General features: G+C 38.6%; 1 protein-coding gene across 1 annotated transcript; it reads right to left on the reverse strand.

The window, feature by feature from the left end:
- Positions 1-1184: 1184 nt before the first annotated feature.
- On the reverse strand, positions 1185-25687 carry SLC39A8 (solute carrier family 39 member 8). The gene is made up of 8 exons (XM_058837955.1): positions 25243-25687; positions 18341-18509; positions 14118-14287; positions 13530-13652; positions 12201-12368; positions 5673-5880; positions 4977-5161; positions 1185-2311 (listed from the first exon to the last, which is right to left on the reverse strand). The coding sequence occupies exons 1-8, from the start codon at positions 25417-25419 to the stop codon at positions 2165-2167; spliced, it is 1347 nt and encodes a 448-aa protein (XP_058693938.1). The 5' UTR covers positions 25420-25687; the 3' UTR covers positions 1185-2164.
- Between the last annotated feature and the right edge of the window lie 241 nt (positions 25688-25928).

The raw sequence follows: 25928 nt of genomic DNA on the forward strand, positions 1-25928 counted from the left end.
AAGGATGGGATATTACAGTAAAATAAAAGTCAAGAACTACAATACACATTTGGTGTGTATGTATATATGAAATTATTTGCTGGAACCTACTAATCCACAGAGCCTGGAGAAGGAAATTCAAGTCAATGCCCTGCTCTGCAAATCTTGAACATCACTGAGAGTCCTAGAATTGGAACAGATGTATTTTATATGTACTGGACAAGGATAACAGCCAAGATATACAAACAAACCTGCTCATACAGAAATCAAAAAGCTTTCTTATGTACTAAATAGCCCACTAGAAGAAAAGGCAACAAATTGCCTTTTTGTTTGTGCTTAAAGCACTACACTCAAAATCAGACTTTGTTCTATCTCTGGCCAGCTCTGTGATCTAAAAGTAGGTTATTCCAATGATTTGCTTGTCTCAGTTTCTCCTCTTTAGGGAATTAACAAAAAGCAAATCTCCTTTGCAAATTTTTGGATTTAAAGGTGAAAAGTACCATACCGGCATATTATTAAAATAATCTGATGAACTAGGAATGGTCACATTATTTTAGGAAGTCTATGAACATTCATAGTTACTATAACACATCATTGTCATACACAAGAGTAACATTTACTAACAGCTTATATCCAAGAAATCAAGAAAGAAAGAATTAAAGGAAAGATGGTGCACTCTTCTTCACAGAAGCTTACAGGTTACAAAACAACTAATAAATGCTTTTTCCATACAGCAAGTATCATTTGCTACTCTATTTACATTTTAATATTTATAACGTATTTTAAAGTATTATTTACAACTCCTGTGCAGTTTACCTTAAAGCTTTTATTAAACAGACACTTAAAGAACTTATTTTTTCCTAGGGTAATTACGGATGAGATTCAAATAAAGTATTAAAATAAATACTTTACCTGGTAGAAAAAAAATATTCTAATAAAGAATTAAAAATAAAATAGTTGTACCTTCCTACAGCAATGAAATACATCAAAAAACAGCATCTCCTTTGAAGTTGTAAAACTTGCTTAAAAATCAATGAAAAAAGTAACTTACAGGAGAATAATAACGCTTCCTTCAAAGCAAAGTGGTGATTGAAATGGAATGTACTTTTCTATGAATTTCCTTGAGCTCATCTTACAACAGATTAGTAATGAGTAGATGAATTGTTTATTTCAGAATAACTCATACATATAAGCATGATTTTACAAAGTTCACACGCAACAGATTGTGGTAAGAATTTGTATATTTTATTATCATTTCATTCCACCCAACTGCACACAAAGAAATCATTCAAATTCAATGAAGAAAGCATACTGGAATGTTGATTTTAGCAAGTTGGTTTTTTTCTAAATTTTCCTTTGTAAGACTAAAAAACTGATTTTTAAAGGGGATATATGTGAAACTTAAGTATAAAACTTCATTATTTTCATAGAATAGACTGATAATACTTGAACATTTTAAAAATACTCAATGTTTCTAAAATATTATGGAGTTGATAAACAGTCATAAATTTAACACAGGTTCGCTCTAATTAAAAAAAGTGGTTCCCAAAATAAATCAACAATTCCCTAGTGCATTTATAAAAAGAAAAGATCAAAAGCAGGAACTGGTATCTTTCCTTCCAGTGTTAATTAGTAATTAAAAATCTTAGCTTCATTAGTACCTACTCTGAAATGGTTTGATTTTTTTTTCTTTTTTTGGTTGGGAATGAAGATGTTACACAGACAAATCCTGCAACAAAAGTCATAAAAATTAACCAGTTTTGAAACTGCTTGCCTTCATCACGGTTTAAAAATTATATGAAACTATATTGTTTACTTTTAAATACCCATCTTCCTTGTAGACTTCAGCTTTCAGTTGGTCTGGAGTTGCATGTAGTTGCATGTATTGCATAATTCTACTGGCCAAGTAACACCCTTCCTCTATGACAGTTCAGATATGTCTGATAATTTTAAGTAGAAATACAAATATTAGCATAATTTTTTTGGCATCATACAGAAGCTGACAGCTCCTACTATTTGATTCAACTGCAAGTCCTAAAGAAGAATTTCCTGTATTTGGGGCAAGAGGGACAGGACGGGCCTTGCCACCGTTTCAAAACCGAGTAGATTACATGAATGTCCCTGCACGGATTTCAAGTGTCTTCCATTTGCAATTTACTTGATGTCTCCAATCCTGATTCTGTTTTCACAGCTCGATATTTCCTGCATACAAGGTAATCAGCAGGATAGCAGTAAACCCCGTTAGTAAGCCAGCATTCTGAATAAGGAAGAATGTAAGATCCATCTTTCTTCCTGTCACTTTCTCCCGCAGCATATCATTCATCTCTGGGAACTGAAAAAAGGGATATTTTTAAGTAAGTATTGCCATCTTGTGGTAGCATACTTAATTTAAGGCATTAAGAACTGAACCATATTGCTACTTTGGACTGAATATTAGAACTAACAGAGGGTGAAGGCAGTCACAAGAAAATATCACCCCAATTATCCTGAAAAACCACTCCACCAAGCATGGTAAGATGAAATGGTGTTTTGTTCCTCTCTACAGTAGCTTCATCTGGCTGTGTCTCATGCAAATTTTCCCTTTTTGATTACAGCAGCCTCCTAGGTTCCAGTTGTTGGTCCGTGTGTTGCTAGGAACAGCTGCCCTTGTATTTATTGCTAAATGTTTTGTTTCTTCCTTCACTGCTGAGAAATGCTTGTTTGGGAAACAGAAGATTAGGATTCTTCTGCTTTACCTGAAGGAAAATGAAGCAAAGATGAAAACACAGACAACCTATCAGAAATCTTTTACATGTGGAAGGTCTGGTGGGCTCATCAGGTCAAGCAAAGAAGAGGAAGATGACTGGTGTGAAATTGGTGGTAACAGATGAAATATGACATTACAGTGCCATGATGGGATTCTTCGTTCCGTAATATACATCTTAATGGTTAATACAAGAGCAAAGGGTGACTGATCTGCTACTAACTACAGAAACAAAGATACTGCCTCTGGAGCCGGTGGAGGTGATGGCACAAGAGCACAGGCATGAAGTTTCCTGCATGGAATGATTCAGGGTACATGTTTGCTGCAGGTAAAGTCAACCACAGTGGCTTTTGAGAAATAAGCCTCAAAGTAGTCTCCTGTTCTGTTGAGAATAGCATAACCAGAATACAACAAAGACAGTTTATGTCAGCCCTAGTTAGGAAGCCTTCAGGCTGGGTGACTCAGAAACTGTATCTTTCTTTGATCTCACAACACAAAAACAGTCATTGAAGGTAATGCAATTCTTGAAGAACAGGCTATGGTTAGCGAGAAGAGCCCAAAGCTTCCCAGAAATCGTCACAGAGCTCCATCATACTCTTGCACAACAGTGCAAAACCAGATTAACTTCATGCCATACAGCGAGGCTCATTTGTGCACACACCTCAGTGTACATCCCCACCTGCCCACAGCCTCCCCACTCAGTGATCCTATTGGCAGAGGTTAGACTATGCCAATACTGGAAGTAAAAAGAACAGCAAAAAGAAAAGGAGGAAGGCATGAAATTCCAGTTAATCCTACCTGCTTTTGGACAAGGAAACCAGAAGTGTATGAAAATCATAAGAAAGTGGAAAGCCAGATCTCTGTACAGAGCACATCAACACCCTATTTCAGACTTTTCAGGGGGAAGAAAATTTCAGATAGGTAACTGATACAATCCAAAAACCTATAAAAAGAGAGAGAGGATGGTACAGGAGAGAGACAGATAGAGAGGAACAGAGAACAGAACAACATATACAAAGAAGAGAATGTTACCTACTTAGATGGATTTAATAGCAAACTTGAGTCACTATAAATTTATGCCACAAATTTTACACATCAGAGTTCAGTACATTGCTATTCATTATACGAGTGAAGCTAAGCAAAAAGCATTAGCAATTAAAGCACTGCAAGCTTATAAAATAAACTACTTATATTACTTATAACTCTAACAACTTATTAAATCCTGTACTATCACCTAAACTATAATAGTATTTAATGAAATAGCCACTATAAATATATGAAAGTTCCTAAATGCACATGGAACCAAACTGGGGTCTCAAATCTTTTCAGATTCAGCCCTCACTCTTCCAGTTCTGTGCTCAAATGGATTCCCGTGCGGCAGATGTAAACACCTTTGCACCTGTTGCATCTGTTGTTACAACACTGAATGAAACATAATAAAACTTAAAACTCTTGAAATATCTCTCTCTCATTTTGAGACAAAACATCATCTTAAGAGGAAATTATGGAATATTGCTAAGTGCCTGTGAATCCAGATTTTTTTTTTTCCTAATGTCTAAATACAATCTGGATTTTAGCACAATTTTTTTTCCATATATCTTCTGGCACACATTGAAAAATAAATGATAAACAGACTATTTTGAATAAAACTCAGCAAAAATTTTTGCCTGAACCATGAAAATGAGGTTGGCACTCTTTAATTTAAACCAGGACAGAATTTAAATCAAGTTTTTCGTTATCACTGTGGTTATACAACACCTTTCATTCAACTAAAAACTTAATATTTAACTTCCTTCTGTTTACCTTTCTTTTTTTGCTTTTCTTTCACAACGTGGTTTAAATAGACAAATAAACTTTTTAAAATAATATGGTGAAATATTGTGACACTTTAAAATGCTGAAACAAAGTGTTTATACACTTTTTGATTAAATCAGGACAAATTAATGAAGGGCTTGTCTCTGTCTAAAACTGCTTTTCAATAATAACACGATGAGGTGAAAGGCTTTTGTGTTTCATGAATAAACATAACTTGTTACCAATAGGTAAGACTTTATAAAGCCTTACCTATCGGTAACAGTAACTATCTGTGCACCTCTATTAAGGGTTTAAGTTACTATATTTTATTAATAATAATATTATTGTTATTAGTCACTGGCAAAAGAAGGAGAAAATACTAAATTCTACTGGAGAGACTTAGCGGAGTCTATTTTTTTTTGCAGAGAAATAAAAAACTGAAAATGAAATTATATCTCACCATATCTGCCAGAGAGATGTACAGGAACATTCCACCGGCTATAGCAAAGATGATGTTAGGAGCAAAGTTGTTGCCTACTAATATTCCAAAGGCCAACCCAATGTAACAAGAACATGCAGATAAGAAATTGAAAAACAGAGCCTGCCGAGTACTCATTCCTGCATTAAGCAAGATGACAAAATCACCTAAAACAACAACAAAAAAAAAAAATATATTCAGAGAATGATATTGTGGTTATTTTCTGATTTCAAAGGAAGTCTGAAGAAAAAACATTATTTGTATACACGTTATAACACTGTGTTGTTTTTCTTTGTTCAAATACGTGATGAGGATTTCCCTTCAATACTAAGGAAACTGAGATACTCTAAACAAATACTGATGCAAGATTGAGCTAAGAGCACAGGAACACACAACTACCTATGGTGATTTTTGGTTTTAAAATTAATTAATACAACACTGTCTGCAGCATATATAAACAGGATAATTAGTACCTGTCCAATATATGGTCCTAGCTTCCACCCACCTGCAGTTGGGAACTTCCTGTGCCAGATGTGTGTTTTGGTGCTCAGTAACTTTTTGACATTTTTTCTATTAATTTGTCTAAACTTTCTTTCACCCTCTGCAAAATTTATGCCAACACAACCACCTACAACAGTGATTTCCACAGGAAACAATGTGTGCAATGAAGTTCCTTACCCAGTTCATGAGGAAACTCTTCACACAAGATAGCTATGGAGGTACTAAGCCCTTGCAGCAGAGACAAAGTAAAAGAAGCCCCAATAGCCAAGCCATCTATGAAATTATGTACAGCATCACTCAGTGTCACCATCCAAGCAATGGTGCCAATCTTCGACAGTGGGCGCCCCTTAAGACACTTGCATAAGCTGCTTTGGGTGGCTTCTTCCTGAAAAAATATAGAATAAAACAATTACACAAAACAATGAATAAAGACGCAGATGAATCATGCTTCTGTCTTTAAATGAATGCCAAGTATAAACTCAAGCACTGCTGCATATGGAGACCAAATTGCTTTGTCCAAGAAGCAAATGGCACAGCAGCAGCACCAAATATTTTCTGTTTCAACAAGGTAACATGCAGGACCCAGTCACCCTTCTGACTGCAAAGTGTCACCCGGATGCCCTTCACTGAGACAGGAAGCAATTCAGGCTGCAGTGGTCTGAATGTCTCTGTGGAGTCTCTGTCAGATAAAGACATCCCCAAGCCTCTTCTGACACCTCTACATAAGCATGTACAGTCAGAAAAATCTGATTTCAGTGACTGGTAGCATCTATATTTAAAACAACTGGAACTACATCATGGTCTCAGAGACACACTCAGCTACCACAGTGACAGAATTCTATCTACGTGATACATATGATGCATCTATACTGTAGAATGTGTTTACAGTATAGACACATCCAGATACTCCATAAAGTTTATTTCAAATTTTGGGCAATGATAGTCCAGCTACTCAAATTAGTTTCTAAAAAGTGAATGTTTAATAAAAACAGCAGTGGCTAATTTTGACTGCAGAATTAAAGGCTCAGAGCACAAAATCAACGGGCTAATATAAAACTGCAACGCACATACACTCCAGGGATCTCACAATTCTTCCCAGAAGTGGAAGTAATTTATACATGTGGTGCCATGAAATAATGAAAAACCTGAACACACATAAAAGGAACTGCCATTTTAACTGGGAGCACAAATTAAGCCCCCCTAGAAGTTCCTGGTGATCCATTTGATGAATTTCTGTACACATACACTGTATTTACAGAATATTTCCTAGCATTACAGTATTTCCCCCATTAAAATAAAACTGCTTATAAACCATTAACTAGCACTTTCTTACTGGAATATATAAGCAGTAACATATACCTCTGTGTGCCTACAGACATACATAGCACAGAATCACAGATTAGTTAATGTTAGAAGAGACCAAAGTAGCTCATGTGGTCCAACACCCCTCTTCAAGCACATGGCACAGGACAGCATCCAGGCAGTTCTTGGATGTTTCTAATAAGAAAGACTCCACAGTCTCTCTGGGCAATCTGTTCCAGTGTTCAGTCACCTGCACAGTAAATAAGTTCTTCTTCATGTTCAGGTGGAACTTTCTGTGCATCAGTTTCTGCCTGTTGCCTCTTGCCCTATTGCTGGGCATCACTGAGCAGAGCCTGGCTCCATCCCCTTGACACCCTCCCTCAGGTGTTTATAAACATTGAGTTCCCCTCTCTGGTGTCTCTTCTCGAGGCTGAACAGGCCCAGCTCCCTCAGCCTTTCCTCGTAAGAGATGCTCCAGTCCCCTCATCGCCCTTGTGTTCTCTACTGGACCTGCTCCAGGAGCTCCATGTCCCTCTTGTGCTGAGGAGCCCAGAACTGGGCTCAGCACTCCAGATGTGCCTCAGCAGGGCTGAGCAGAGGGGCAGGACCACATCCTGACCTGTGGTACTGTTCCTAATGCACCCCAGGATACCAATGGCCTTCTTGGCCACAAGGACACACTGCTGGCTCATGGACAATTTGTTCTCCACCAGGACACCCAGGTCTTTCTCTGCAGAGCTGCTTCCAGCAGGTCAGCCCCCAGCCTGTGCTGGTGCCTGGAGTTATTCCTTCCCAGTGCATGATGCTGCATCTGCCTTTGTTGGATTCCAGGAGGTTCTGCTCTGCCCCTCTCCAACCTGGGGCCCTTCTGAAGCGCTGCACAGCACTGCAGGGTATTGGCCACTCCTCACAGGTTTGTGTCATCAGTGAACTTGCTTGGGAGGCATCTGCCCCTTCACCAAGTCTTTGATGAACAGGTTAAATAATACAGGGCCCAGTTCTGAACCTTGGGGGACACCACTAGTGACAGGACTTCAATTACACCCTGGCCCACTGACATCTGCCATTCAGCCAGCTCTCAATACACCTCACTGTCCACTCATCCATTCCACACTTCCTGAATTTGGATGTTGTGGGAGACACTGTCAAAGTCATTGTTTAAGTGAAGGCAGGCAATATCCACTGCTCTCTTCTTATCCACACACATCTCCACTTCATGAAGTACAAGGATGTAGAGGAACACCTCCTTGTCCATAGAAGAAGGCAAAGAGTATTCCAAGAAATTTTCTTAAGCTGTTAAAAAGAATGCTTTAGTTCTTAGAAAATTGTTTTAGTTTCACCATATGCAAATGCTTCCAGGCAAACTGAATTTTGAACTTCAAGGAAATTAAATTATTAATTAATTCTTACTTATTAATTAAATCTTTAAGGACAGAGCTCTAAGGTCTATCATGTAATTTGCTCACAGGACTCTTATCTGACTACATTCTTGTATGTAGGAGCTGCCTTGAGACAGGACAAAAGTTCAGGTCAGGAATTTCTGAGTCAGGTGCCTGTTGCACTGCCTGGAACTCATAGATAATAAACCCTTGGTTGAGTAGTGCCAAAACTTCCACAAAGCAGCTCCTATTTAGCCTACAGGAAATTCTGAAATTATACTTCTAGGATGCCAAAATGAGCAATGGTATCAAAAAGTCAAGCTTCCTTGCTGACTCAAACACATAGGTTTTAGATTTGTACTACATGTTTGCCTTTAGTTTTTGAAGGCTTTCCTCTCAACATTTCCTCTAACACAAGCAGCACCAATCATTTTTTTGAGATTAATAATTTGTATCTGTACTATTTCTGTTTGAGATAGGATCACTTACAAGCAATAGATCTCTCTTTTAATCCATGAAGACAAGCTGAACGTCACTCTAAGAAAGATGTATTACAAAGCAAGCCACACAAAATACACAAGTATAAGAAAACCAAAATACAATTAGCAAAGCTCTTACAACAATTCATCCATCTTCCCGAGCTAAAGATCTGTTCTCTATTTTTTTCTGTTCCCTGGAGACAATCCTTCAAGCTGACTACAAGCTGGAGGAAGCATTGTTTTGTAGGACATCCTGATTTCTGCCTAAAGCACATCACCTTTTTTGCACAGGTTTCTAGCTTCACTGAGGAAAGGAAGCTTGATCTAATGCGCAAGTTTTCATTTTAAATAATTCACCCATTTTTCCCACCAAAAAGAACATTTTAAGTAATTGCAATTAATTTAGGGTGTTAGTATTTCTTTTTTTCTAAAAATTAATTTATTGATCCAAACTTTCAAAATGCAGAAACAATTGCAGTTTATAAATTATGAATTAGTTTCTGAGACACTTCTGTTTTACATATACATATATATATGTCTGGCTATCTGCCACTTACATTCACTGTATAACTCTGAAGTATCATAATACTTACATGTAATCAATTTTAAATGATGCCTTGACAACTTCTCTAAATTATATAAAGTACAATGAAATTTCTTTTCTGGAACTGCATTCTGAACTTTACTAGATCATGTATCCAGTAGAAGTAGATGAACAAGTAATACACATTCTTCATGTTTAAGATAAGGCAGACTACTGACAAAATACCGTACAAACACATAGGATTCCAAAGCAAAAAATTAACAATGTCTGTTTCCTCTGGACTATTTCCACTTTGTCATGGTAGTTTAGCAGACATCAAAAGATATGCCAGCTAAGGAGCTCTGTAATACCCAGCTGGACTATCAGGTTTAATTTTCATTAATTATTAGTGCAGTCCTACATCATTTGTATCTCCACAGTTTATGGTAAACCAAACATGTCCTTGGTATTTATGCTCTTCTAAACACAGGGAGATTTTTAAAAAGTAATGTCCACTTGTTCATTCCCAAACTTAAGAAATTATACAGAGACTCCCTTATTTTATCCTATGACATCTCAGATTACTATTGCTGTTTCCAACATATGTCTGATTCTCTCAGACATGAACCAGACATGTCCTCTGGAAGAAACCACAGAACCAAGAAGGAATCCTGACACTGCCTCAAGGCAATCAATAAAAGCACTGTAAAGTTTTGTTATACAACTCTAACAATGTACACTCAAGAACACAGACATTTCAGCAATTTGTCTCTGAAAGAACTTTCCTTCAAAGTTTCTGCTGTCAAGCCATAGTAGATACAAACTTTGGGTACAGCACAAAGGTTTCCAAGGTTGCAATTACTGCTGCAAGTGAAAACAGAAAGTAGGTGACTAATTAAACATTTACACTGGCAGTCAATCTCTTCTGGCATTAGAGGAGAGAATATAGCTGGATCCCCATGGCTGAAAACAGTTACTACATCTTGGCACAATCAGGCTTCAAACTTCCTCTTTAAAGCCTTCATTTTGAATTCTGACTACTCTGTATTTGCCCTCTTTAATAAGCTGTCAACAATGAGGACACATTAAAATTCTCTTGGGTACACATTAGCTTATGCCAAATGTTTTTGTCTTAAATACTACATTCTTGTAAAGCTGAATGCATACCTACCTTCTTGTCATTACCCTAACTGCCCCAAAGCACCTCGGCAACATTGGCCCTCCCCTAACCTTAGAACCTCACTGGAGGAGGACAAGAGCAATGATGGGGTTTTTTGTTGCTACACAATATCACAGAATCATTAGGTTGTACCTCAAAGATCATTGAGTCCAACCATTAACTTAACACTACCAAGTCCACCACTAATCCATATCCCTAAGCAATACATCTATGCACCTTTTAAACACCTCCAGAGATGGTGATTCCACCACTTCCCTGGGCAATCTGTTCCAATGCCTGACAACCCTTTCTGTGAAGAACTTTTTCCTAATATCCAATCTAAACCTCCCCTGGCACAACTTGAGGCTGTTTCTTCTTGTTCAGTCACTTGATATTGGAAAGAAGATACCATTCCCCACCAGGCTACAGCCTCCTTTCAGACATTTGTAGAGTGTGATAAGGTCCCCCCAAGCCTCTTTGCTCCAGCCTAAACAATCCCAGCTCACTCAGCTGCTCACTCATAGGGCTCATGCTCCAGCTCTTTCACCAGCTTTGTTGCCCTACTTTGAACACACTCCAGCACCTCCAGGTCTTTCTTGTAGTGAGGGACCCAAAACTGAACAAAGGATTCAAGGTGTAGCCTCAGCAGTGCCACAGGAGAATGAACACTTCCCTAGTCCTACTGGCCACACTGCTTCTCTCTCTGCAGAGAGCAGAGCCTTCTTTTACTTGTTTTATACATCTACAAAATAAAACTTATGGACACTCATAATACTAATTCTCTCCTGGTGCCCATGTAATTTTAGCAATTAAGTATATTTCTTCTAATTTTTAAGATATACGGTGTCCACCACAGTTCATGACATTTCTATGGTAAGGACAAGTACAATTTTGGTGTTTTAAACTGTGCATCAAATTGCCTGCAGGGTCAATGCAGAACTCCCAGATTTTCTCCCAGTTGTTAGTGACTGCCTCTGGCTTGCTCTCCTGCTTGCTCCTCTCTGCTCCCCACAACTAACTTACTGGCTAATAAAAATGCATGGCAAACCAAAAATCTCTACTATGAAAAAAGTCTGTCTTAAGACATCTGAATTTTTTTCTATGTGCTTTTAATTTTTTTTAATAAGGGACAGTACTGCTCCTCCCTGCATAGTACTGCTCCTCTCTACATGTGGAAAAAGACTGAAGAAGCACAAAACTTTCTCTTTCAACTTCCATTTTCTTCTCAGACAGAATAAAGTGGTATTTGCAGTATGAAAACAAACACAAAGAAATACAGAGAATAAAACTGAAAGACAATAATACTTAAATCAGGAGGAGTGGTTTCTGTCTCAACATATGACTTCCATGATTTCCACAGTATCCAAATACACTGCATTATCACAAGCAGTGCTCACCATATACTGCCTGAAAGTTACTGTATTAGTTTTTCTCTTTAATCATTGATTCAGAAGAATCAGATTCTCACACTTAAAGGCTTTATGGATTCAGGAACAAAATACGGATAATTTTGTATGATCAACATTACCACAACAGTAAAACACACTATTACTCTTTAAGCAAAACAGTAACAACAATGAAGCCAAAATTAACCAAATTAAATACAAATTCAAATCTGATTAGATACATCTGTCTGTCCAACCCTGATATAACAGCCCTTTTTGTTGGCTACAAATTGAGTGCATGATTCAGCTTTTTCAAGCTTGCCCCAAAACCCTGTATTTTTTCATAGGGTTCAACCAAATTATAAGCTGCAAGCCTATAAAAACTTGAATAAAGCAATAAAAATTCATATTAACTTTCCTCAGATATGCTCATATAATTGGCAAGGATAAAATAAATAAACAGATGCAATTTTCATACCTGTGCTGAGACCACACTGATGCTGTCAAAACCAAGATTTCCATTGCTCTCTATGACAGCTGAATTTGCATAACACTTTCCCCCATTGCTGGATGATGGTGGTTTGGGTGAGTTAGTCTTATCCTGAGAATGATTCTCTTCTCCATTTTCAAAGTAATTATGGCCAGTCTAGGTGACAAATAAACAAGCAGGTAGCTAATTAAAACAAAAGCAAAATAGCAATGTAAGAAAATAAAGATAAAAAGTAAAAGGTGGGGGGAAGATCATATTCATGCTGCCTTGCTTTCAACACCAAGTGATTGCTGAAATGAGCAGCAGTGAACATTTTTTTTTTTTTAATAACTCCAAACATATCTAAGTTCCTAACTTGTCTCTTACTTTTAGCTCATCAGAAAACATGGGAAACTTTTCATTTTTATACCTTTATGTAGAACCTCCCAAGCCAATCTGACCAAAAGTGATCAACATTTGCTGATTATTCATGCTTGCTTGTCAAATACAGCTTATTAGCCTTTGTCTGTTTACATAAATAAAGAAAAACAAATTATTTTTTTCTATTTCTAGGTATTGCACATGAGGGACAGTTGATCATCATAATTTTCAGTATCAGCAACACTTTGGGAAGAGATAACAGAGAGGTTAGAGTAGGAAGACAGGGCAGTTTCCTTTCACCAGTAAAAGGCAGTAATAGGCAGGGAGGACCAACAATTTTGAGGTGCCCTTCTCTGAGACAAATTCAGCCTTGCTCAAATGAGCACACAGAATACAAGTACTCAGACACAGGGGTAGAAAGCAGAGCTCTGGGCAACAGGAGACAACTGCAGTGTTCACTGAAGCAATCCTGTGTACCAGAGCTTGGGAAACACAGAGCTGAAGTTACTGAAGGTCAGTCAGGCCTTCAGTGCACCTGCACTTTGCAGATGACCAAGAAGGTGTACTTGTCACATTGATTTCTCCTGCCCAAAGAGGATCTCCATAGGAAGACTTCATTCTCTCCACCTGTTACATATTTCCATGATTTTCTGATGTGTTTAGCTACCACAGCAACTACTTGGTTGCTGAGAGAAACTGGAGCATTTACCAAAGAAAGCAGACCATACTCACATCTGGATTCCATTCCCAGAACTGCTTTTAACTCCCTTTAAAAAGTGAGATTTCTTTTCCTATTCATATGGGCTTTAAACAGATATATCAGAACACACAGTAAGGCTGAATTTGTCACTTAAAATAGAAAACCCCACACACATTTTATTCATCTAGCAAGTACCTCACAAAATATGACAGGTACTTTAAGGCGAGACTCATTCAGTTAGTGATAGGTTTCATTACCTTGTTATAGAGCTTTAGTATCACTTTAAGAATCCTTTCCACAAAGAAGAGAATATAGAATCCACCAAACACAGCGACAGCTTTCTCAACGTAGTTATCTACTTTTGGGTCAAACCCAAATGCCTAATAGTGAAGAAAAAAAGCAATGCAAATTTTTCTGCAATCTTAGTACATTTCCAGAAAAACAAACAGCACACTCTGCAGATATCCCTCTATTACAAAAACTTTCTCTATACCAACCATGGGTTTCCATGAGCAGAAATTGTAAAAGATTCTTATCTCATTACATTTTTTAAACTTGAACAAAATGTTAACAGTATAGCCTATTAAAGTTCACTACAACTTTATCCAATGGATTTCTCTTTTTGTTTAGTGGAAGAATAGCCCTTGGTCCTTCCCAATGAACAAGACACAGATCTTGATGGCTCTGACATATTTCAGAGAGGGATCATAACTCATGGCACTGAAACCCACACAAAACTCTTTGGAGATTGAAACCCACACACAGAACCCCACTGCATCATGCTTTTAACATCAATACACTTTAGAAACTAGTATTCAAACCAAATAATTACTCCCCTTGCTTACCTCTGGAATGAGCTGGAAAATTGCATTAGAAAAGAGAGTACCAATGGCCAAGCCCACAAAGTAAGTTAAAACCTTGGGGAAATATGACTTCTTTAAGAGAGGAGTTAAAATCAGTCCCAGAAGTGATGCCAAGTTAATGATAGACACAGCCAGGAACCCAAATCCCCAAACTGTGGATAAACAAAGAGAAATACAAAATATATTAGTATAACACCCACTTCAGTATGCTTGTGATTTCTCTAGTTGCTAAATTGGCATGGAACTGGTAAAAGAGTAATTCCTTGGTTGGAATTAAAACTCACAAACATAAAATTCTTAAAATGAATAGGCAGTTAAGATGCATATCTGCAGAAAGGAAATATCTGAAAAAAACTTTCTGGGACAACCATATTAAAAATTGGAAACCACACAGGTAGAATACATGGGCTGGCCTATCTGCTGGTAATCTATCTCTCTACAGTCAAGGAAGAGTAAAAATTAAGGCTTAGACCAAAAGCTGAAGTAGCTATAGCATAGAGAAAAGACAAAATTTCTTATTGGTCCTAGAGCCAGATCCAAATGACATTTACTTCTAGGAAAATCCATGACAAAAAGACTGTTGTCTTGCCTGTACTAGATATAAAAATCCTTCCTGATAAAGAATGACTCCTTCAAATCACCCTGAGGTGGTATCTCAGTTCCTAACTCTCCTTCTTCCTCCTTTCATTCAAAGAAATTCTGCTGTCTGAAAATGCTGCCCATCACTGTTTATCAACAAGTGAGGTGATAGCTAACTGATAGTTGAGATAATTATAACAGAGAAATGAACATAAAAAAATAGGTTCTAAGTTCAAAAAGGACATGTGACTTAGGTATGTAATGGGAAAAACCTTTCCTAATAATCAGTAAATGCAACAGGGTTCAGCATAATTTTGTTTCCTTCATCATAAGCATAATCTCAGATATTTAGTGTTCACACACCAGGACTTGCACAAATCTGTACCACAATTATTCTGGAGCCTGAATTATAGGTTGGAGAGGTGTGGTGTGGCTGTTGCTGCTCGTAAACATTTACAAAGTTGTGCCTCTATGGAGAACTTTTTTTCCCAGTGACATCTCAAATCCTTGTGAGTACAGAGAAAAACTTTAAAAGTTGTACTAAAGAGGTCTACAAAGGTGCCACAAGTGATGCCACAGAACTACAAAGTAATCCACATAGACAGAGGGTTTGTCTTTAAAAATTAACCACCAAGAATAATCAATGCCAATGCAATGTTGCCTAGATGAGAACAGTTTCATATAATCCAGAAAGTTGCATCATTATAAGTTTGCATTTTTATATAGGGAAGTTACCATAAATTCCTCTCTGCATAGCAGAAACTAACAGATTGGATTATAATCTGATATTATTTTCTGGAACACGACTGGCAAACACACTGAGCTAAATTCTTCACCTGCAGCTGGGACAGTTCTACTCCATACAGTTTCACAATGTTTTTATAAAATGAATTTTATATTATGTCAAGAGCAGAAAGCATTAGAAACATTCAAAGCATTTGTAGATGTATCAATGCCAATTACAACATTCATTTGCCAATTTTGAGAGAGGTGCACAGAGAGAAAGGAAAAACACACAACCAGATATGGGTAGATTCACTAAGCTACATAGATTTATTTTTATTAAACTAAATGACAATTAAGATTGTAACTATATTTTTGAAATCAAATTTATAATAAATGAGTTTCCAGTGCCATCATGAGTCAGAAAACACTGTCTAAGTTTGGAATAACTGCAGAAGTACAAGAATCTTTTTGTTTAGTGCATGGACATTGCCCATGATCTGTGCGAAAATGTACATTTTAAACTGAGTTGAAAAAATTCCAAGACAACCAATGTTGCCAAAGTTCCTCCATTAGGGACTGTATTTCACAGTATCATGTATGCAATGCTGCCTTAAAATGGTTTTATTCATTAGAATTGCATCCACACTAGCTTTATCATGAGTCCACATGTCTCAGAAAGTTGGGTAGTCCGACTTCATGTACCAGAGCAGGACACTCAGACCCAGTGCTAATTCTCCCCCAAGACTGATGTCTCAGTCAATTTTTGCTATCTACTATTATTCTGTCTCTAAACTGTAACCCAAATAAAGAGACAGCCAAGATACCCAATGGTGCGAGAAACAGAGAAAATAAAACTGCAGGAGTGCAAGTAAGATGCCCTCCTTAGAACACTGCTGCTCAGCACTGCTCCTTTTAAGAACAGGCAGGCTCAGGCTCTTCCTTAACCTTGTCCTAGGATGAGGAGGAAGTAAGTGCATAAATACCTTTCTGAAGAAGTCAAGCAGAGAACACAGAAAGTGTTTGTCTTACACATGAGGAATGCCACTGGGCAGTTTCAGCTGTTTGATGCATTTCTATACACCTACCTATTATCTTTCAGAGAAGCAAGCAAGGGGAGGACTTGAGTGAGCCTCAAGATCAGATAGGTTGGGTGGGAGTTCTACAAATCCCAGGAAAAAAGATGCAACATCTTTTTTGCCTTCCAACTTCTACTCTGCTTTGGCATCACTCATTTTTTATTCAGTAGCTGTTCCTAAAGCTTATTGAAGTGGTTTCTTCTGCACATCTTGCCCATTAGTATTTTGAAAGACGGTGTATTGTTCAGACAGTGGGGGTCCCTGGGGAGAAAATTCACATAGGCAAAGCTGGAAACAGGCATGGAGGATTTTGCTCCATGTGCAGTAATTGAAAACATCTGGTCTCCATGGTACTGTGATAAAGATTCACTTTGTGATAGGGTGGGGATGTATATAAGTCAACAGCTGCATTGGGCAGTGGGGGGCCTTTCTAGGAATCTCTATTCAAACAGGTACTACTATGTGTCACAGTGGTTTAAAGTGTCCTAACCATAGGCCTTGCAGATTTCTTGTGCTGCAGCCAAGGGAGGGGCAGGGAGAAGGCTGTCCTGATTATCTGGCTACTGACATTGCTTCTGAGCTGGACAGATAGAAGGGAAACATGAGAGATGGTCTAAGTACCTTAGGAGGTTAACTGTAGGTCAAGGATTCCATGTTCAACCTACTCAACCAGCACACCCTCCCAAAAAAAATAAAAAAAATAAAAAAAGAGTACAACAGATTCTACTGTCCAATGCAGATCTTATGGTCTTCTTGGTAATACATATCTCTGTGTGAAACAAGCAATCTTGGTGCCATGGATTCAGTGATTACTCAATTAGAATTCTAATCTTTCACTGACAAAGCAAAACACAGTTTTGGGAATGATCTTTAATTCTTGTTCAAGATGATCACCTTATTATTATAGTATTAATAGTATTATAGTATTAATCAGTATTTCAAAAGTTACAAAAAGCACTTCTGTATCTCTTCTTATGAATACTGACATTAGGCACTACTAATCCAACATCCTAGCTTTTAACATTAATTCAGCTGACTCCCTTGGAACAGTAAGTTCATTTAGTATACTGACTCAAATAATTAAGCCATTATATATTTGATCCTTATTAGTGCAACAAGTGATTTCTTTAATCAGATGACTATTCCCTGTCCAATGTTTTTTACTGGACTGTACAGTTCTGTGCACAAATATAGAAATAATAGTGAGGAAAAGAGGAAGAAAGAATATTAAGGCTACTTAGCCATGTAACAATCCTCCTCGTGGAGGGGTCATCACAAAAGATGCCATGAAAGCAGGAGTTAGAATTTGGAAAGAATATGAGTATTTTTCCTCAGTCACTGGCTCACCTGACAGTCCCCCTGCAAATAATTCCACTCAAATGCAGCCCAAGTAACTTAACCTGTCTCCACATATGCAGCTTCCACCAAGTCTCATTTCCCACTGAAAATCACCTGCACAAATTTCCCTTCTTTACACTCATCTTTTCTTCTACTAACCAGCTATAAGTACGAGTTCTTACACTTCAAGGCACAAACCATTATCAAAACAAAATCAGTCAGAAAGGCTCTTCCTTAAGTGGACAAAACATTCCATAACTTTCTAGTCAATTCTTTCACCTTTTTTACAGCATTTTAAATAGATCAATGTCAAGAGATAACAATCTTGTTTGGCTAGTCTGCTGACCTAAACAGCAGTTTATGTTCCCACTTTGGAACCATATCTTCCCAAACAAGACACCCCTGTTATTTATAGATAAATGCTTACTATTCTTCTAAGGAAACCTCACTCCAGTCACAGCATTAATGCAAGTAATAGTAACTAACCTTGCAAAGAATGTGGTTTAGATGAGTCCACAAAGCTCTCCTGATGATCACACGGGTGAAAAATTAGCTGTTGCAAAACTGCAGGACATATTGTAGAGAAGCTGGAATTTGATATGCTACTGTTGTTCGGTATCCCATGCAAAGAAAAGATTTCTTCACTAGTCAAGCACTGAAACCAAAAGGGATTTTGACAATTTAACACATTAATGCAAATCAAAAGATAAGATGTACAGTGAGAAATCCAAGAATTACAACATTCAAGTACTGTAATACATTTTCAGGGAAGTCTACACAATGTACACTGTGCATGAAAATACTGTGATTGCTTAATGTGAAGCAGAAATGATTCAAAGTACTTTAAGTTGGATAAATCACAAATCAATAAACCACTTTTTAAAGAGACATTTGCAGATCTTTTGCCCTGAGAACTTGGGCAGTTAAACCTCACAATATATTTGGAAAAATAGCTTCAAAGTACTTAAAACCTAATGTAATTACAAAATAATTAAACTTGAGAGCAGACTAGATACAGTTAAAATCTCAGTAACAGAGTATGCCAGAAAATGATTGGTAATTCAGCGACAGCTTATTCATGTGACTTCTGCTTTACAACAATGCTTCTTATTCATCTCCCCGGACTAATTCCTTTAAAATGGTCCAAAGCTAAACATTTTTCATTCATCTTATAGCAGTATCTCTTAAGGGCAAATGTTGTCTTGTAAAACCAGGAGATAAACTCCTGCTTGGGATCCTAACTTTGCCTTTAGCTCAGGACACAACAGTGTCTGATGGGTTAACAATAAATGTACTTGGCAGTGCTAAACCAGGCCAGGGGCAAGGAAAGGCTGGTTCCTCCATTTGTCATTTTCAAGCAAAAAGATAAAACACAAACCACAAAATATCATAAAAGATACATCTATAGAAAAATTGAGTGTTTTTATGTGAAATGTTCCAAACTGCTGAAATCTTACATCTAATACTTTCTGTTCATTTGCATTCTTTATTTCCTGCAATGATAAGGGAAAGTGTTCTTTTTCTAGGTGTAATCAATAGTTTTGTGCAGTTATTGCTGCACAACAAACACATACCAGGGTTGAGTCTCAAGACCAAAAAAATCAAATGTTTTCATCTATTTGAGACATCAATTACAGCATAACTCTCCCTGTAGCAAATCTCAGTGTGGTTGCAGGCAGAGAGCACTGGAAGCCTTAGCAATATAAACACAAATAATCAGTCCCTGCTCTTCTCAGTTTTGCCAGCCTTCAGACTCCACAGCACGTCTCCAATAATTCAACATTATTATTTATAAGGCAATTAACTCCTAGAGATAAGCCAGGGCGATTGCAAGTCACATATTTCATCAGAGCTGCCTCTGCTCCTGTTAACAAATATTTCTGTTACTGCCCAAAAGGTGAAAGGAATGCACTTATCACCTGAATATGACTCTCTTTGATTTGCTAGGAGGAAGAGAACATGCAGGCCAATTCAAATGACTTTAGCTAAATTACATTCAGAATGTTTCTGTCCTTCCTCTTTAACAAGCTAGTGGAGTACTCAGGCATGTGCTTGAACTTAAGTGCAAATTTTGTTAAGGCCATGAGACCCTGAAGACTCAAATATAAAGAAGCAAAGTGCATATAATTTCATCTTTCAATGTCAATGCTAATGTTAAAGAAGTACCACGTATAAAATAGAGCTAATAACAGAAGATTTTTTTTTGCTTTAAAACATGTTACTCCATTTAACCTACGTGAAAGTAACGAATAAAGAAATCATCACTGAAGATAGTCTTTAACAGGACAATACACAAACCACTGGAGCTTTCTAAACTGGTTATGTGTCTAATCATTTTACTGTTAACTCTGTGTTTTGGAATAATACAAAATACATGGCTAATATGCCCACAGCAAAACAAAGGGAGGATAGTTGTGGTCTACAGGAATAGTTTATAGTACTTATTACCAGCTCACTAAGCCATTTCTGGATGTCTGTGGTTAGCAAAACAAGCTAGTAAGAGCTGAGAATTTACACCATGGCTATCTCTGAAAGAAATCACCTTTAACTATTTAATTCCTATAATAAAGGATACTGTAGTAGCATTTTTAAATACCAGTACATTAATATTAACATTAATTCACAAAAATTCAAACAATGTTGTAGGTAGGAAAACAGATAATGGAGAGAAACTAAATCAGACACAGCATAAATTAATAAACCTGACACTTGTAACTTTGCCTACACACAAACATGGAAGTGAAAATTACCACTGGAGAAGAGCTCTTTCATGCAAAATTGAGAAACAGCATTTTGTTTAATTACTATTATTATTTTGATCAGGGACAAACCCAGAGGATAATGATTCCTATAAATGATTCATTGCTTTAAGTCACCTCATACTCTCAGTAAACTCCTACATACGTCCAAGAGCTCAAAAGCAAGCTTGCATGAGTTCACCAGCACAATTAAAGGATTAATTAAAAGACTGAATCTATTAGAAGCCTTGGACTGGAGCAAGGCATGTTTGCACACTGCAAAACTCTGCATTTATCTTTTCAGGATAAATAAATACATTAACACAGCCACACTGCTGTAAAAACATAAGATATTTACTTTGTAAGACTGATGGACCATCTCATCACAGAGAAAATTTAGCATCATGGAAGAGGGGACTGAAAATGATGTCCTGACTCACCAGGTCTGTAGTCATTTCTGTCCCCTGCTGTGCAGCAAGACCTAATCACAGTGATAAGGTGAGAGGATTTCCTCTAATGTGACTGTCACTGAGTGTTTAGTAAACAACTGCCAAAAATATATAACATAACTCATCATCTCTGAAGTGTTAAAAAACAATTTTAAAAATGTTTTCCTCAAAACTGGGGAGGATTTGAATTGCAGATTTTACACAGTTACAGAATAATGAGACTTAGAAAAGATTAAACTATCAACTAAGTAATTCAAACAAATGCTTACTTTTACTCTCCCAAAAAATGATCAAACAATATGGGATTCTTCTAACTGGAGAAATGAACAAAAAATGCTACCGTTAACAACCACCTTTGAAATGCATCAGTCCCTTCTGTGATCTTCTGCTGTGTTCTTATCATTGCTTTACATGTTTTATCTGTAGCATTCCACATGTGGAGCACTGAAATACTGAAAGAGCATCCTGCAATTTCTAGATGTTGCCAGATTAAATACCAGCCCACCCTGGGGCTGAGCAGTGGGTCCCACAGTAGCAACAACAAACAATAAATGCAGTGAATGCCTATTTAACAAGTGCTTTTTTTTAATCCTTTTTTATAGATTATTTTTAACTTAGTCTGAGAATGGATAAGGCAAACTAGAGACATACAGCTATGACTTCCTCAACTTACTTGTAAGAAATGAAAGCATCTAATGCTGATGTGGTAACAACTTTGTGTCACTTAGGACAGGTAAAAACTGGATGATACAGGTTATCAATCCTTCAATGAGCAGCTGTCCATGAGAGAGTCAGATGAAGCTGCTCAAATGCACTTGTGTGCCCCATGATATGTGCAAGGCAGCTGTCCATGCTGGGAGCTGAGAACTGTCCACAAATACTGAAATTTTCTGAAAATATTGTAGAAATAAGGCACTTGGAGGGTAAAACAACTAAGCCTATTTAGCATCTCACTGGCCAGGCAACATCAGGTCATAGTGTTGGATCAAGACCCTAAGCCACACTCTGTCACTCTTGTCTCCATTCTTTCAAAAGGACAAGTTGTAACTTGTGAAAAACTACCAAAAAATCCTCAAATCAAAGAATTTACTAGCCTGGTTCTAGTCTATCCACTAAACTTACTAGATTTTGACTCATCCTAAAATGAAAGGTAATTATACCTGATCACAAATATTAATTTAAAAATTAATTTAATTTTGTCAAAATGTTTTGCTTAAAAAATAAAATCATTACATTAAAACACAGTACTCAGGTATAAAATCTAGACCGGCATAAATATAGATTGAGGAAAGCCAAAGAAGGAAATAGGAGCGTGATTTTAGCACCTACCAATTACATCAAAGCATGAAAAAAGGTGACGTTAACAAGCCTTCTTTCCAATGCACATTTACCTTTCAGGTATTTTTTGACTAAAAATTTTGAGCATGTTTTAGTCCTTTGGCACACACATGTATGGCTGCCAAATTACAATTAATTCAGTGACAAATAAAGTATGGTTTCATACTTTACATCTTGCTAATAATGTAAAATACAGAGCAAGTAACAAGCCATCATCTCTATTAGACTGAAATTGCTAATTTTACCCCTATTAGTAGGACTAAAATATGTGGCAATTCCACAGTAAAATGTGACAAAACAGCACTGATCAGTACTTGTATTTGTTCAACTACTATTAATTTCTCTGACAAGGAGCCTTAGCTTAAATATTAAGAAAAGATGATAACAGAAAAATTGAAGAGCAGAGAAAATATAAATTCAAAATAAAAATAATTCCGAACGTGCATGATGAAAGCAAAAAGAGACCAAAAGCACAAGAAATTGGTGACAGTTCGATCCAAAAATCCCAAAAGGGTGCTCAAAAAATCCAAGGTTTTTTCTTCTACATTAAAAAATCAGCATCTTTACAGACATCATAGGACACAAGTTACCACAAACACCCACACAAGTACACACTCAAACACTGTGACCAACAACGAAAATAATTTTTTATTCTCTCTTTTATTTTCAAGTTAAGCTGGTATCAAAGGAAAACAGAAATCAATCCATTTTGTTTTGGCTTACACACCCATACTTTCAACCTGTAAGAAAATGGATGAGCTTCTTGTGGATCTTCTCACGAGATTAATGCACTTACCAAAATTGTTGTGAATGAGACATTAAAACTAAACACTAATACTGGGATAAAATTCCAGAGACTGTTCCTTCCCGCCAAGTACTGTATCACCTGTCCCTCACAGATCAGCACTGCACTAAAAATTCCTTCAGGCTTGGGATGAGGGATTCTCTGAAGAGTAGGGGTATGTTATCTTGATTCGAAGAAAGGCCTGAAAGTCAACCCATTAGCTCTGGACACAGAAGTTAAGAACTGAAAGTCTAAGATAAACCTTGTGCCCTCCTACAGTCAGACACTTAGGCAGCCTGAATGGACTCAGCCACCTTGAGGAAGACCTGAATCACTCAGGAAAAAGTATTCACTTTCCTCTGTCAAGAATCAGTGAAGCTTAGGCCTCTTATGCCTTTCAACACCCAAACTTGTATTAGGCCACTTCATGACTTCTCTCATGATCAGCAGATGCTGAATTATCAACTTGTAAGACTCACTGTGTTTAAAACAGTGACACAGGATTTACCTGGTGTGAATATACATTTGCATGCACCACCTGCCCAAAGTCATGGACACACCTGATATCTATGAGGGATCAAAATGCATTTGCTTTAATGGTTCCAGCTGATGGAGCAGCCATAAGGCAAATTTTAAGAAAGAATACAAGTAACTCATCAAAAAAAAGCAGACACATTTCAGTATGACACCCTAGATATTATTCAACATGAACACAATTAGAAAAAGCCTGTAAAAAAAATTGTTTCAGTTAAACTTTGAGTTACTTATGAGGAACATACATTTGTAGTAATAAGAAAGAGCATTACTTTTTATTCCCTTCTGTAGCCTGTGCCAAAGCCTGTGTACGAGAGCTACGTGCTTTTGCAGATGGAAAACCTGAAGGACTGAAGAATCTACTCATTTCTATGCCCTTTTAAAGAAAGCTGCCTTTCATAGCCATACTCAACACTGCAAACTTGTATTTAGCATGAGTGGCTGTTTATATTTGTAACACACTGAGATGGAACAGTGTTCAATTTGTGAGATTTGAAAGTGGCGACTCCTGCAAACTGAATTCTGAATATACCGAATTCTGCGTTGATTTCAGGGGAGTTAAGTGCCAATTAAACCTTTCTAAAACAAAGGGAGCTTATTCAAGGTTTGTCTCCTTCACAGAAAAGGCAAAAGAGCTACTACTCCATATTAAAAAACAATTCTCAAGGTCCCTAAAGCTATCCCTTTTCTGTTTCTTAGGAAGTGGAATCAAACCAGAGAAAACAGTCATTCCTGCTTTCCTTTCATTTTTGTGACCAACTTTGTGTCTCTGATTTCCTGGGCATATGGAAATCACCACCAATCTCAAAATTTCCCTTCGAGGAGACAAATTCAGTCCAGGACAGTCCAGGTAAGTTAAACCACACAGACTTTAAAAGTAGCAAAGAGATCTGAGTTCCTTATGGAGACATTAAACAGTATACAAATGTCTTAGAGAGAAGTAATATTCCAACGATACCCAGTCAGTAAATCAAACATCAGTTTAAAAGGCTTTTGGTAGATTAATCGATGGGTGTACACCTTGCACTCAACTTAGATAAAAGACGTGAAAATTTCTTTAAAAGTTTCTTTACAGAAGCAGACCTGTTTGTATAATCGAATTTTTGCTCTTTCATGACACCTGTATTTTAACAAGTCCTGAAGATTTGCTTATTCAGCTCTCGGAGGGAGACACTAGCTGGTTCTCATTCGCTCCTTGCTGTTGGACAGATGCTATTTAACCGGGAAAAGTGACAGATTAAGAGCCGAGCAAAGAGGACGGAGGGCCAATCCCGGGGCAGCCCGCGCCGCAGCAGCTCCCTGAGGCAGGGCAGCCTCTCCCGTGCCGCAGGCTGCTCTCACCGGCGCTCCGGTACCTCTGCCTGCCACCCGAGCCCAGAGCCCCAGCCCGCATTTGCTCCCTTCCTCCCTCTCTCCTTCCCGGCTTCACCGTGAGGAAACACGAGGGCGGCGAGATTTAAAACCCTAGGGAGCTGCCCAGCCGGCCCGGCGCCCTCGCTCCTGGACGTTTCCAGCCGGGCCGCGGAGCCCCCGCGGTGCCGGTACCTGGTTGTGGTGCAGGAGGGCGAGCGGCAGTTCCGAGCCCAGGGTGGGCGCGGCGCCCAGGCGCTGCAGCAGCTCCGAGAGCTGCCCCGCCGACAGGCTGTGGTTGGCCCCGAAGACGCGCAGCACATCGTCGGCGAAGCTCGTCGCGTTGCCCGCGCCCGGGAGGTGCCCGTCCATCCCGGCGGGACGCGCCGAGTGCGGCAGATGGCGCGGTCCCGCCGCGCCGCCCTCCCCCCTGCCCACGGGCCCTGAGGGGCGGGAGCGGGGCCCGCCCGCTCGGCCCCTCCCCGGGGGGCGTAGTGGGGACGCGGCGGGGCCGCGGAGCTCCCAGCGGGGCGCGGGGCCGCTGCTCGGGGCCCGCCGCGCCTTCGGGCCGCTTGCCCAGCGCCGGCTGAGCCCCGCCGCCCGCGGGCTGAGGGCTGCCCTGTGCCGCCACAGAAGGCGAACCGGGAGGATGCAAAAGTCCCGGTCCAGGGCCCGAGGGTCACACAGCCGTCAGGGTCACTGCCGTTCCCAGCCGTAGCCCCGGCTTGCCAGCCTGCCCCACCTGCCATGCAGCACCCTGCCCCACACCCAGCCGCCCTGGGATGACCCACTGGATGGCAGGAGGGATGACAGAGGCCAAGGTCCAGGCCCAGCCAGGCACACGGGTACGGCCCCGCCGTACACACCTCACCGACACTATC

This window comes from Poecile atricapillus, chromosome 4 (genome assembly GCF_030490865.1).
Source record: "Poecile atricapillus isolate bPoeAtr1 chromosome 4, bPoeAtr1.hap1, whole genome shotgun sequence".
Classification (NCBI taxonomy): Eukaryota; Metazoa; Chordata; class Aves; order Passeriformes; family Paridae; genus Poecile; species Poecile atricapillus.